The sequence below is a fragment of the Euprymna scolopes genome, chromosome 36 (genome assembly GCF_053919585.1).
Source record: "Euprymna scolopes isolate OS-2025 chromosome 36, ASM5391958v1, whole genome shotgun sequence".
Classification (NCBI taxonomy): domain Eukaryota; kingdom Metazoa; phylum Mollusca; class Cephalopoda; order Sepiida; family Sepiolidae; genus Euprymna; species Euprymna scolopes.
Genome location: NC_136517.1, coordinates 103,219 through 115,635, shown reverse-complemented (window position 1 = coordinate 115,635; position 12,417 = coordinate 103,219). Strand labels below are relative to the sequence as shown.

General features: G+C 32.0%; 1 protein-coding gene across 4 annotated transcripts in view; it reads right to left on the bottom strand.

The window, feature by feature from the left end:
- Positions 1–12,417, bottom strand: part of LOC145260269 (uncharacterized) — a 196,819-nt gene that overhangs the window by 128,533 nt on the left and 55,869 nt on the right. The window contains exons 1-2 of one of the 4 annotated variants that reach the window (XM_080118096.1): positions 12,089–12,355; positions 8,679–8,719 (exon numbers count right to left, since the gene is read on the bottom strand). The exons of 1 other annotated variant lie outside the window; for it this stretch is intronic. In XM_080118096.1, coding sequence (XP_079974222.1) covers positions 8,679–8,719; positions 12,089–12,141 — 94 coding nt within the window. In that variant the 5' untranslated portion in view covers positions 12,142–12,355. Of the gene's footprint in view, positions 1–8,678; positions 8,720–12,088; positions 12,356–12,417 lie in introns of those variants that run through there. 2 more of the 4 variants (XM_080118097.1, XM_080118099.1) reach the window with 2 other exon arrangements.

Here is a 12,417-nt window from a genome sequence, read left to right as displayed (position 1 = left end):
TTTAAAGGCTTCAAAATTACATTCAAATTTCTAACGAATACGGTAAACATCATTTCGAATAGATTTTGTTTTCATGGGGATGGCAAGTAAGCTACACAGAAACGTTTATTACAAATTATTAAATGCCTAACGAATTCTTTCGGAGATGAAACAAATGGTTCTCTGTAGCCTACTTGCCATACTAACATCATGCTACGAGACGGTCATATTTCATATGTGGCGTTGTTACCGATTTCTTCGTAGGTAGAAAATTCGAAAGTGATTTTAAAATGTTAGATAGAAAATGATTTTTGGTTAGAATTAAAGACTCAAAAGTTAAGTATTAGGATTAATTTCTGTTAAAACCAGATAAAACAATATTTCTCAGGAGGCACTGGTCTAGAAAAGAACCACATTTAAACAAAATCTAATTGGGAGATGAAAAAGAAATTTCATCTGTACACCGTCACCCACATGCAAAAGTCGGTTCTTTGATAGGACGGGGGTACGGTCGAACATTCAGATTTTCATTTCGTTTAAGAGCACACATAAAACATAATAGTTGGCTTTGACCTTTAATTCAAGCAAATATGAATTTTTATTTGCTAATTTTAAAAGACTTAAAAATCACCTTCGAAAATTGAATGGCCACGATAAAATTTACCATTTTTTTTATTTATTTGCCTGTGCTCTTCTAAAAATCAAAGGAAAACGAGAAATTTAGAGACAGCCACCACATCGTATCAATAGGCACTGCCAACCGAATGTGATAAAAAAGAAAGCATGATTCCGTGACGTCAGACTTGTGTTAACTATACGAACTATGGAAAAGCAGAAGCGACTTAATTTTTTAAAAACTTTGTTTATCTTCTTCAGACTGCAATTAATAATTAATCTTTGTTATAATTTTGTTAGTTTTTAAGATTTACAGTTTAATGATTAATAATATAAACATTTGTATATTAAATATGAAATACGATTTTACTGAATGTTCATTTGGCTAACTACCGGCTTGGCGGCTTCCATACTTTTGTTCGGTTAAAAAACAAAAAAAAAAAACAAAATGGGGCCTACAAAATGCTAAATATTTGTGCAATATTTTCAAATGGGTTTTAATCTGGCGATAAAATAGCTGACAAGAGCCATGTTTACATTAAAACTTAATATTAAAAATTTTTTTAAACAATTAAAAATCTATGTTGTAATGGAACATTTTGAAATAATGGAATTTTAATCATTTTAATTTTTTAAAAATTAATTAATTTTTAGGAAGATTCTTTTTCTTGGCAATTCAACTGATTATAGTATATATTAATTAGAAAAAAATCACTATTTAAAAAAAAAGAAAAAAAAATTTATATCATTTTTTTTTAATTGCAACTTCAAGGTAAGTTTTTGTTCAATACGTGTATTTAATTTTTTAAAAACATGTTTTACTTATTTGAACTCTTCTGTTTCATAATAAATAGAAATTTCGATAGATTTAAATATATTTTGTTCAAATTACAAAGAAATAAATGGGGGGGGGGGAACACGCACTAAAAAAAAAAAAATTCTCATATATTTTACGGCAACTGCATTTTATATGTAATTTCATTCTAAAATGGATAAGTATCGAACATTTCACGAAAATCTGACCATTAGTTGATTTTTGCTAGATTGATTAAACACGGATATGTTTTCACGTTCGGGATGCATGGGAATGTTATTTGGTACTCATACAGAGAGTTGGGTTTTTTTTGTTTTTTTTTTTTAATTACATTTTCACCCTGAACAAGGCACATTGCCACTTTGTTGTAGGGGGGCTACTATCAGGGACATAAGCATCAGGGGTACTGTATAGGAAGTTGGGCAGCAAAATGTCGGTTTACGTTGCACTTGAACTTCTGCATGTCAGTACAGTCGGGGAAGCAGGGACCCAGAAGAGAATTCCAAAGTCTAGCTGTTCTGAGAAAGAAACTACTGGAGTAGAAGGCTCTCTTGCATCTAGGGATCTCTACTGTGAAGGGGTGGGATTTAGCTGCTTGTCGGGTTTGTCGGGAGTATTTACATCGAGGAGGCACAAGTGCTTGCAGTTCGTCAGAGCATTCACTGTTAAAGTACTTGTAGAACAGGCAGAGGGATGCAACATTTCGTCGATGTGACAGAGGCTGAAGTTTAGCTGACAGTTCAGAACCTATCAGATTGGCGACTCTTTTGAACCTTGTCTAGGAGCGAGAGACTAGTAGCAAATGCACCATCCCAAATATGACAATACTCCATACATGGGCGAATGATGGCCTTATAAAGGATACTTTCAGGCGTTAATAGCTTTCTAGCACGGTAGAGAGAACCATCTTTCTTCGCAGCGGTCCTGGCAATGTTCTCAATGTAATTGTTCCAACTCATGTTTCCTGTGAACATTAGGCCGAGGAGTTTAAAAGATGTACTTTAAGATAAAGAGTCATTGGCCATTGCTTTTGGCGGTAGGGAAGGTTTCTTGTAATTATATATTGAAGGAAACAAGTTTAGTCTTGGCAGCATTGAAGGTGACCATCCATTTTTGTCCCCATTCCACTACGGATCGGAGGTCTTCCTCTAGTGTTTCTGCCATTTCTTTAGATATGTGTCCATTTGTTTTCCTGTCGTGTCTGTTATAGAGTGTGGTGTCGTCAGCATACATACACATCTTCCAGACAATTTTGTCAGAGAGGTCATCTATGAATATTAGGAATAACAGAGGTCCAAGGATAGACCCCTGAGGCACTCCTGCATTTATATTTATATATTATATATATATTTATATATTATATATATATGCATTATATCATATTGTTTAGATGTACGATCGTCAAGGACAACCTGGATTTTTCTCTTATCTAAGAAGGATCTAATTATGTTATGTATTCTTCCAGTGATGCCGTATGATCTGATTTTCTTGAGAAGACCCTCATGCCATACCCTGTCAAAAGCCTTAGATATATCTAGAGCTACCGCTCTACCCTCCCCTTGCTTTGTCCAGTGACTGGTATATACGTTCTGAGATTACAGTTAGGATGTCTGCTGTGAAACAGGGTTGCCTAAATCCATATTGTTGGTCAGTCAGAAGTTTAGCATCTGTAAGGTGATGGACTAGAGCTTGGTCCGTGCTGAAATAACATTTAAAAAGCCATTCTTAACATGGGGAGGATGTTTTATACCTATTCTGTACTTTAACCTTACAATTGAATAAAAAAAAAAAACGCATATCATAAAACTTTAATTAAACGTAGAAATACGATTTAAAAAAATAACGCGGATCACTCTCTGCATTAGCACCAATTTAAAAATTTTTTTTCATCATACGAAAATAATTAAATTGCAAGACGAAAATCGTATTTACGTAATTGGCGCTTTAACATAACAGGTGATAATGCAGAGTGATCCGCGCTATTTTTTTTAAATCGTATTGTTACGTTTAATTAAAGTTTTATGATATGCTTTTTTATTCAATTGTAAGGTTAAAGTACAGAATAGGTACAAAACACCCTCCCCATGTTAAGAATGGCTTTTTAAATAATAACATTATTTCAGCACGAATCACTCTCTGCATGAGTACCAAACAATTATTACTAGTTTACTTTGCCCTTCTTTTAAATGGTACAAAAGTTATGCTGATAATATTAATTTATGATAAAGTTCTGTGGTGACTTTTGGAGGTGCCTACGTATCAAAGACTCAAAAAGTTAGTGTTAATAAATTTCGGTGCTTGTTCGAAAATTGCAAATTTGAATTTATTATTAAAAAAAACAGAAAAAAAAAAAAGGTAAAATTTTACATTAAGGCCCGTCTCATGTTCTTGTAAATTTTGGTGTGCTATAAACGAATCTGTAAACTGTTTCTGTCGCAAAAAAATAGTTTTCATGATATGCCGACATTACTTTTTCGAAAAGTGGGTGATCAATTTCTCATGTAAATTTAACTTAAAATGAGTACCCACTTTCTGGCCTTAGGGAGAGGGGACATAAAAGGTTTTGTTCGATTTCTTTTTCTGGTTTCATCTTTCAATAAAGACACGAGGAAATTAAAAAATAAAGAAAAATTTTACTTTAAGGCTCGTCTTACATTCTATAGAAAAAAAAAGAAGTTTTTGTAGTTTTCGGTGTACTTTAAAAGAATATGGTAACTCGCAAATTTACCGTTTGTATGGTATTAACTCCTTAACTCTGGGATTACTTTCCATTTCACAGCCCATTCTTCGTTTACGCTACGTGTGAGCATAAAAAAAGGCTGTTAAATGTGCATTTGCATACCAAACTGCCTTGTCACAGTGTAGTATTGGCGAAAATTTAAAATTAGACGTAAAACAAGTAATTTTTCAAATATTAAGCCATGTAATTCTGTTATCACGGCTGCCCATTTTTGTATGCGCAAGCGCGCGATGGTATTAACCCCTGAACTCTGGGACTATTTTCCATTTCACAACCTGGTCTTTGTTTACGCTACATGCGAGCATAAACGAAGGCTGTTAAATATGCACTCACGTACCAAACTGCCATTATAGGACTTCACTATGATGGGATGTGTCTCCTAGCGGCTTCGGCTGCATGGAGACAGGGTAGTACCAGTAAAGGATTCGTCACTTGACACTCAGCCCAACAGGTGAGGGGCCGGGAACCGGCCCAGCACCTGTTGGACTGAGGTACACCGCCTGGGTAATACCTAGGAGGTCCACCCTCCCAGGCCTTGCCACCGGGCTTTCCGGTGGGGCAAGTTTATTGTTTGCTGCCTGAGGCGCCCCGACCGGGGAATGCCGACGGGGTTACTCAGGCAATTTTTAAAATTGCAGGAGTGCCCCTCCTTTAGGGGAGCCTGCGGGTATTCCACTTTCCAGGCCTTGTGCCAAATATTGCCGATGTGGGCGGCAATTAAATATATACCAAACTGCCTTGTCACTGTGTAGTATTGGCGAAAATTTAAAATTAGACGAAAAACAAATAGTCAACCCTATGCGCGCGCTTGCGCGTACAAAATGGCCACCCGTGATAACAGAATTACACTACTTGTTTTTCGTCTAATTTAAAATTTTCGCCAATACTACACTGTGACAAGGCAGTTTGGTACCCGAGTGCATATTTAACAACCTTCGTTTATGCTCGCGCGTAGCGTAAACAAAGGCTAGGCTGTGAAATAGTCCCAGAGTTCAGAGGTTAATACCATGCAAAAGCAATCAAACAAAACTTTTTAGCCAATAAATACACAAAAATGCCCCCCTCTCTCAGGTGGCCAGAAAGTGGGTGCTCATTTTAAGTTACATTTACACAGAAAAGTAACTACCCACTTTCGAAAAAGTAATTTCTTCATATCATGAAAACTATTTTTTTTGCGACGGAAACGGTTTGCAGATTCATTTTTAGCACACTAAAACATTGTTATATACGAAGATGAGACGAGCCTTAAAGTAAAATAATACAAAAAAAAAAAAAAAAACAATATTATCTACTTAATTTTTATGTTATAACTAAAAGTAATGTTTAGTAACATTCTTGCTTGCTATCATTAAGAACCGAAATTATTCTGTATTTCTTTAACTATTTTCGAAAACTGTTTTATTAATAATATCCTACTTTATTATTTTTCGTAATTTTTGAGTATTTGCATTTGACTAATTTCGAAATGACAATTAAGTGGGTTTAATTGAAATTGAATATTTCGATTTTCGTTCTTATTCCGAACACTAGCCTTAATTTCACAAGAGAATGGAAATTACTTTGTCGGCGATAAATAACAAAAAAACGATTTACCAATTATGAAGAAAAAAAAAAAAAAAAAAAAGAATGCTATACATTGTAATATATAAGCTAATTTGAAAATTATCGCCCTTGGACCCCCCTCCTTTTCTTTAATTTAATTCTCTCATTAGTGTTTTTCACTGACACAGACACACCTCCTCATAACAATAAAATTTATTTTTTTAAATATCTATAAAGATATTTTTTCTGCAAAAATGCAAAAAGGAGTAAAAAGCAGTAAACTATTGTGTGGAGGAGAAGAAAAACAAACATGTCCTAATATTGCCCCCTTATCGAGTGAGAGAAGGAAGGATGTAGGTACATTTAAAAAGTGGAGGGGGGTAAGCTAAATCATTAACAAACAAAACAAGAATCTCTATAAAAAAAGAAAAGAAAGTGAGCTAACATTTCCCCTCCTTTCTTTTCTAATAACACGACGATCTCTTGAGCAACGACTACTAAATTGAGAAAAATAAGGCCACAGAAAAGTGGTTTTATTTTTTTAAGTGGCATTTTTTTAAATAAAAAAAAGTAATAGTTCAATTATACAACAATACCGCGGTTGAATAGGGTTTCCTTTGGTCTAAGAGAAGAAAAATAACGTCACTTCGGCTTAAACTTTCATTCTAGCGAGAAATTATTTTTGACGGGAAAAGTCTTTAAAATCACTTTCAAATTTTATAGTCACAGAGAAATTAAAATGACAGCCATTTCTCTCCTCCATATATCCAAATCTATAATAATTATAACAGTGGCCAGAAACGGTGTTTACGGTATAGCCATCGACATTAAAAATGATTGTAAAATTGAAATTTGTCTAAAATTAATTACATGTTATAAACAAAATTATGAAAATAAAAAATTAATGTTTATCTGTATTTAGAAAAAACATTTTTTCACAGCGCCACTATTGTATAACGGAACGAAGAAACTAATATTTCCATGGCCGAAAACAACATAAGGTTGACGTAAAAACTAGAAACCATTGAATTTGAAAGCCTTCGTTAAATGAAACTGCGTTTTGGTTCCAAAATATTTCACTAATGTAAACATTACACATAAAACTAGTAAAAAAAAAAAAAAAAAAAAAGGTAATAGCTTTTTTTTTTTTTTTTTAAATAAGCGGAAAAAAAATTATTGTTGATATTAAAAGATACAGACTGTGTTACTGTTACGGAAGCCTTGAAGGCCCATTTATTATTATTTTATTTAAGTAAAACAGAATTACTTCCTGAGGGGAAAAAATTCTCTGACCATTTCTATTTTGCTATGGGACATGAATAATAATAAAAAAAAGATTAACAAAAGGTATCACGAAAAAAATACATGTAGGCAGACGACCGATTTACTTATTAAAAAAAATATATGTATGTATGTATGTATGTATATATATATATATATATATATAAAGAATGTGGGTCGTTTTGTAGCAATAGTAATGTAAACCATCATCACTTGCTTGAAACAACGTAGCTTTTAGTCTAAAGATTGAAACTATAAAGAAAAAGGGTACTTATAACGTTATTTAAAAAGTCATTCTTAACATGGGGAGGGTGTTTTATAATTATTCTGTACTTTCACCTAACGATTTAATAAAAAATATCGTAAAACTAGAATTTAACTTTTAAAAATAGTACGGTAACATAAGTGCATGAGCACTAGAAAAAGCTATAGTTGCAGAAAAAAGACAACTTTTCTCTCAACTACGTGATTTATGTATTGAAATCCAAAAGCAAAAAAATAAAACGCTTTTTTTTTTCTTTTTAATCCTACTTAAAAATAAGTATCAACTTAAATGCATTTCGATTTCTTTGTAAAATAAACCATTTAGATTGCTGTAGAAAGTAGGAAATAATTCGTGATTAGAAAAACATTTGGAGGTATTTTAAACTGTCGAATAGAAAGCCGACTTTAAAATTCTGAACAAATACTTATTTAATTATTAAAAGACAAAGCTATTTAAAGCCCATCATTTTATAATTTAAAGACAAACATTATCTTAAAGTTAACTATGTATTATTTTATAGCAATTTGGTTTAATTTACCAATAATGTACAAATTTGAAATTAACTATCGAAATTCTATTTTTAAAAAATGTTAGTGATGTATGTTTCTTGGCAAACAGCCCCCTCCCCATCTGACTCTCAAACCGATATAAATGATTACACACTAAAAATAAATAATCAGCTTTCTTCAAGCAAAGTACCTCGACGGTTGCTGCAGGCCTTTCAGGCTAAAGAAGCAATTTATAAAAAAAAAAAAGAAAAAGTCTTGTTCTTATTTGAACTTTAATAATAAAAAAAGTATTTTAAGTCTGACAAACGTCGGGGAACTTTGCTTGAAGACCCCCCCCCCTTTTTTTTTTTTTTAAATTCTTTTTAGTGTGCAATCATTTATATCATTGAGTAACAGTTCACCGAACACGAATTCAGAATAGGGGCGTTACAAACCATCGGGGGGGGGGGGGTGTCTTTGCTTGAAGAAAGCCAATGTCAATTTTGGTATTTTAACCAAGCGTAGTATAAACACCAACCTCCCCATGTTAAGAGTAGCTTTCGGAATAAATACCCTCAACCTCCCCCATGTTAAGAACGGCTTTAGAGGTTGGGGGTGTTTATTCCGAAAGCGATTAACATGAGGAGGTTGGGGTGTTTATACTATGCTGGGTTAGGTCTTTAACATAAAAAAAAAAAAAATACCTATTTTTTTTTTTTTTTTGTTAATAAATCAAACCAAGAATGAGGACAAAAAAAAAAAAAAACAAACAAAAAAACTTCCGGGTAACGTCGGATAGGTGAAGCTAGTAAAAAAAAAAAAAAAAAAAAAGATTATGACACAATTAGGCATCCGTAGAAAACGAACTCTGAATAGACGCCTGCTTCTAAAAAGGCACACCAAATATTAAAATATCCATGTTGTCGTCAATGCCAGTCATGTGTGTGTACTTACCCTTATAACACTTTGAGCAGAGCCCAAGGGTTTGGGGAGACCTGAAAAATATTGTATAATGTGGTTTGTCTAAAATCTTTTTAGCAGTTTTTCGGAAAAGGAAAAGTCTTAACGAAGAGAAATAATGGAATTTAGAATTAAATAAAAAAGAAATAGAAAAAAAAATTAGTAACAAGAGAAAGGGAGAGAAACGAACAGACAATGCCCATTTCTGTTACAGGCATGAATGTTTTATCCATAAAATACAGAAGTTACAATTACTGTTTATTTGAAATAAATATTTTAAAGACTTGAATAGTATAAACGCTTTAACTATTGTTTTAATTTTAAAAAAATTAAAGAAATATTATAAACATTTAAAATACAGACAAGTATAAAGTACATTTTAAAAAGATATTTTTAAATTTAAATTGTAAACTAAATATTTAATAGAAAAATGTTTTTATCTTATTACACTGTACTCCAATTTGTACCGAGTGGTGTTTAATATCTCTTTTAGTAGTCATATTTAGTAATTATTTACAATTTCTTTTTTAAAATACGATTTTTTTTTTAATTCGTATACTGTTAATTTATTTTTTATTTCAATAAATATTCGATGAGATACTTCTATAAAATTTGAACTAAACTGCTTTTATTCTAAACTTTTAGATTGATTTCGGAAAAAGTCGGATTGGTTCGGTTCAAATTCTGTAGAAGCACCTTATGCAATAGTTTTATTATAAAAAACTTATAGAGCCATATTTTATATTGTGTACGTTTCAAGCATTCAAAATCCGTTATTCGATTTCGAGTTTTAAAACAATTCAATTGCAATGTAAGATATAGAAAGTGACAAATTGTTTTTAGAAAGATTTGACTTTATCAATTCTTTTAAAGAGCTTACTATATATGTAGTGTTAAATTTGGATCGACCGTCCTTTTCCATATCTAACTTTTTCTCACTCGATTTTTTTTTCTAATATTAAAGTTGGCAAAATAAAAATATGCAATTTTTTATGAATGTTTTACTCTTAAATTGCAATGTGATTTTAAAATTACAAATCGTATACAATGACGTCTTTTAAAAAGAGAATTTGGGACGCTAAAAACGTACACAACCTTCCCTTTTTAATGACCGAGATTTAACACCACTTTATAAGGGGCTTAGATCAGACTATAAACTTATGGTATACAAAATAAAATACCCATTTGATCAAGTTTTATTTAGTCCGACCTGCAAATAGGGTGATATTTTTTTTTATTCATTTCTCAAAGAGAGAGGTGCAAAATGGGATATGTATGCTGCATTGCTACATCAGTGCATTGAATTAAAAAAAAAAAAAAAAAATCCAAGTGATATTTTAATTAAGTTGCTCACCCAATAACGAAGTCAATCCCGATTTTATTATTTTTATAGGATATAAAACTATAAGGAAAGAAATTGGGGAGGCGACGATATTCACACGACCCATATACACCACGTAATCATGCTCAACCAACACACACATTGTGTGTGTTACTGTTATAACCATTATGTCAACAGTTAATATTGGAGAGTCTTATCAATGAAGAATTTAAATAAATTTTATCTTAAACTTTTCATCTTTAAAATGGCCACAGTTGAAACATTTATGTAGTTATGCAGAATACGAAGTGTTATAAAACTAGAATTTGGTTAAATTAATGTTTCAGTAAGTCATCTTAAAGCTGAAATGTTCAAGATTTCCTAAAATTTAATTAAAATTTTGCATCGAACAAAAAGCCTATATATATATATATATATATATATATATATATATATATATATATAAACAAAGCAATAACACAGGTGATGACTTAATTTTAGGTGTGGTCACGCATGTTAGGTTATTTCTCAAATTTAAAACTGATATTGATACATGACGTAAAATCTGTGGCAACAGTGTATGGGTTTTATTTTTATTTGCTTTCAACACAATTTAAAAGTCTTATTTAACAACTTCGATTATGCTTGGAGGAAAAAAAATAAAATAAGGACGAAGGCACGGATGATACTTAATTGATAAATTATCGGACTCTTTGAGTTAATAAAACTTGGTGATTTTTAAGTCGTACAATGATTTTAAATGAATATATACAATTAATTTATACAGTTAATTATTATTTTTTTTTTAACTTAAAGATTATTCTAATCTTAAATGGTTTGCTGAACAGACCCCCTCGCCAACAATGCACTTAGAAACAGCAACACCCTCCTCACTTACTATTCTGGCTTTTAGTCCGACCAGGTCACACACACACACACACATATATGTGTGTGTGTGTGCTTGTGTATATGTATTAGGGATATTATCCAACAATATAGAACAAAATCAGAAGATACAGTCACAAAATATTTCTCTCTCTCCTTTGAGTAAGCAAGTTTGATGTGATTGTTTTAGATATTTTGTAGATAGTCCATTTTTCCATACCTATTTCGTCAAGTAGTGGGCTCTCTTTCAGTCCTGTCAGCTGGACGAAAAGAAACTAAAAAAAAATATCCTTCCCACGTTTTTTTATGGTTTGATTAAAAAAGAAAGTAATAGCCCTTTCATAAATATATTTTTATTATAAAAGTTCAAGTAAAAACCATTTTTTTCTGTCCAGCTGACAGGACCGCAGAAAGCCTTTGTCAACACAGGTGTGCTGATCTTGAAGAAAGCCAAATAGTATATATGGAAAAGTGGGCATACGTGTGTGCAGCTAATTGAAAAACATTTTTAGGCCTCTCTCCCTCAATAAAAACATTCAAAATGGATAGATTATAATATATACGGATGCCCAATAGAAACAATTTTATATGGGTGTTGTTAAAGAAATAACTAAAAGTAGAATAGGCAGGGAAGAATCTTAAATAATAAAGAAAGTCTTTATTATATAAATAAATTAATTCTCACTAAACCAGAAAGCGTTAAATGCAAGGCGAAAAAAAAAAAAGTCATTGATTTAGTGTGTATGTGTGGGAAAGGGTATCTCCTTCAGGAGTGCAATTAAATTTAGGAATTTCTTTTAAACAACATTCGATTGAATGTATCCTCCCACCTCAAAAATACACACACACATATATATATAAAAAATTAATCGGGGGGGGGGGTCTCTGGAGAGAGACACAGAATTAACTTCGAAACAGATCATTTTTCTGAATAGCAATTTAATTTTTTTTAATCTAGATTATAAAAATTAAGTAAACCATATATTATTACCATTCAAGGCTTCACCCAAAAAAAAAAAAAAAAAAAAAAAAAAAACAAAAAAGTAAAATAAAACATCTCCACCCTATTTTTTATAAATTTTCAAAATGTTCGATGACTTGGCTCTATATTTTTTCTTTTCTTGGGGTGAAAAATAAAATAAATTTTAACCTTAAGAAAAATAAAATTTAAATAATAGTTTTAAGGCCAAGTTCTTACCCCCAAAATCCACAAGGGCATCTAGGCGTCTCACTGCTACTCGATTCTTCCATCAAAATTTACAGAAAAACTGCAATGAATGATTATTGTGGACGGAAAATTGTACGTACATATATATGAAATATAAGTTTATCTACGGTTTGTCTCTATATGATTATATCAATCTATGTGTACGGATGTGAATTGTGATGGGTTGGTGTAAAGATTTTGCCCCAGACTGTTGTGGTGCTAGCCACCCTCCTACTCCGTACACACCTTTCACTCCTACCCCCGCTGCTCACGTGCAACAGTTAATTCTCTACTAATACTACTCCTCTTTGATTTCCTCC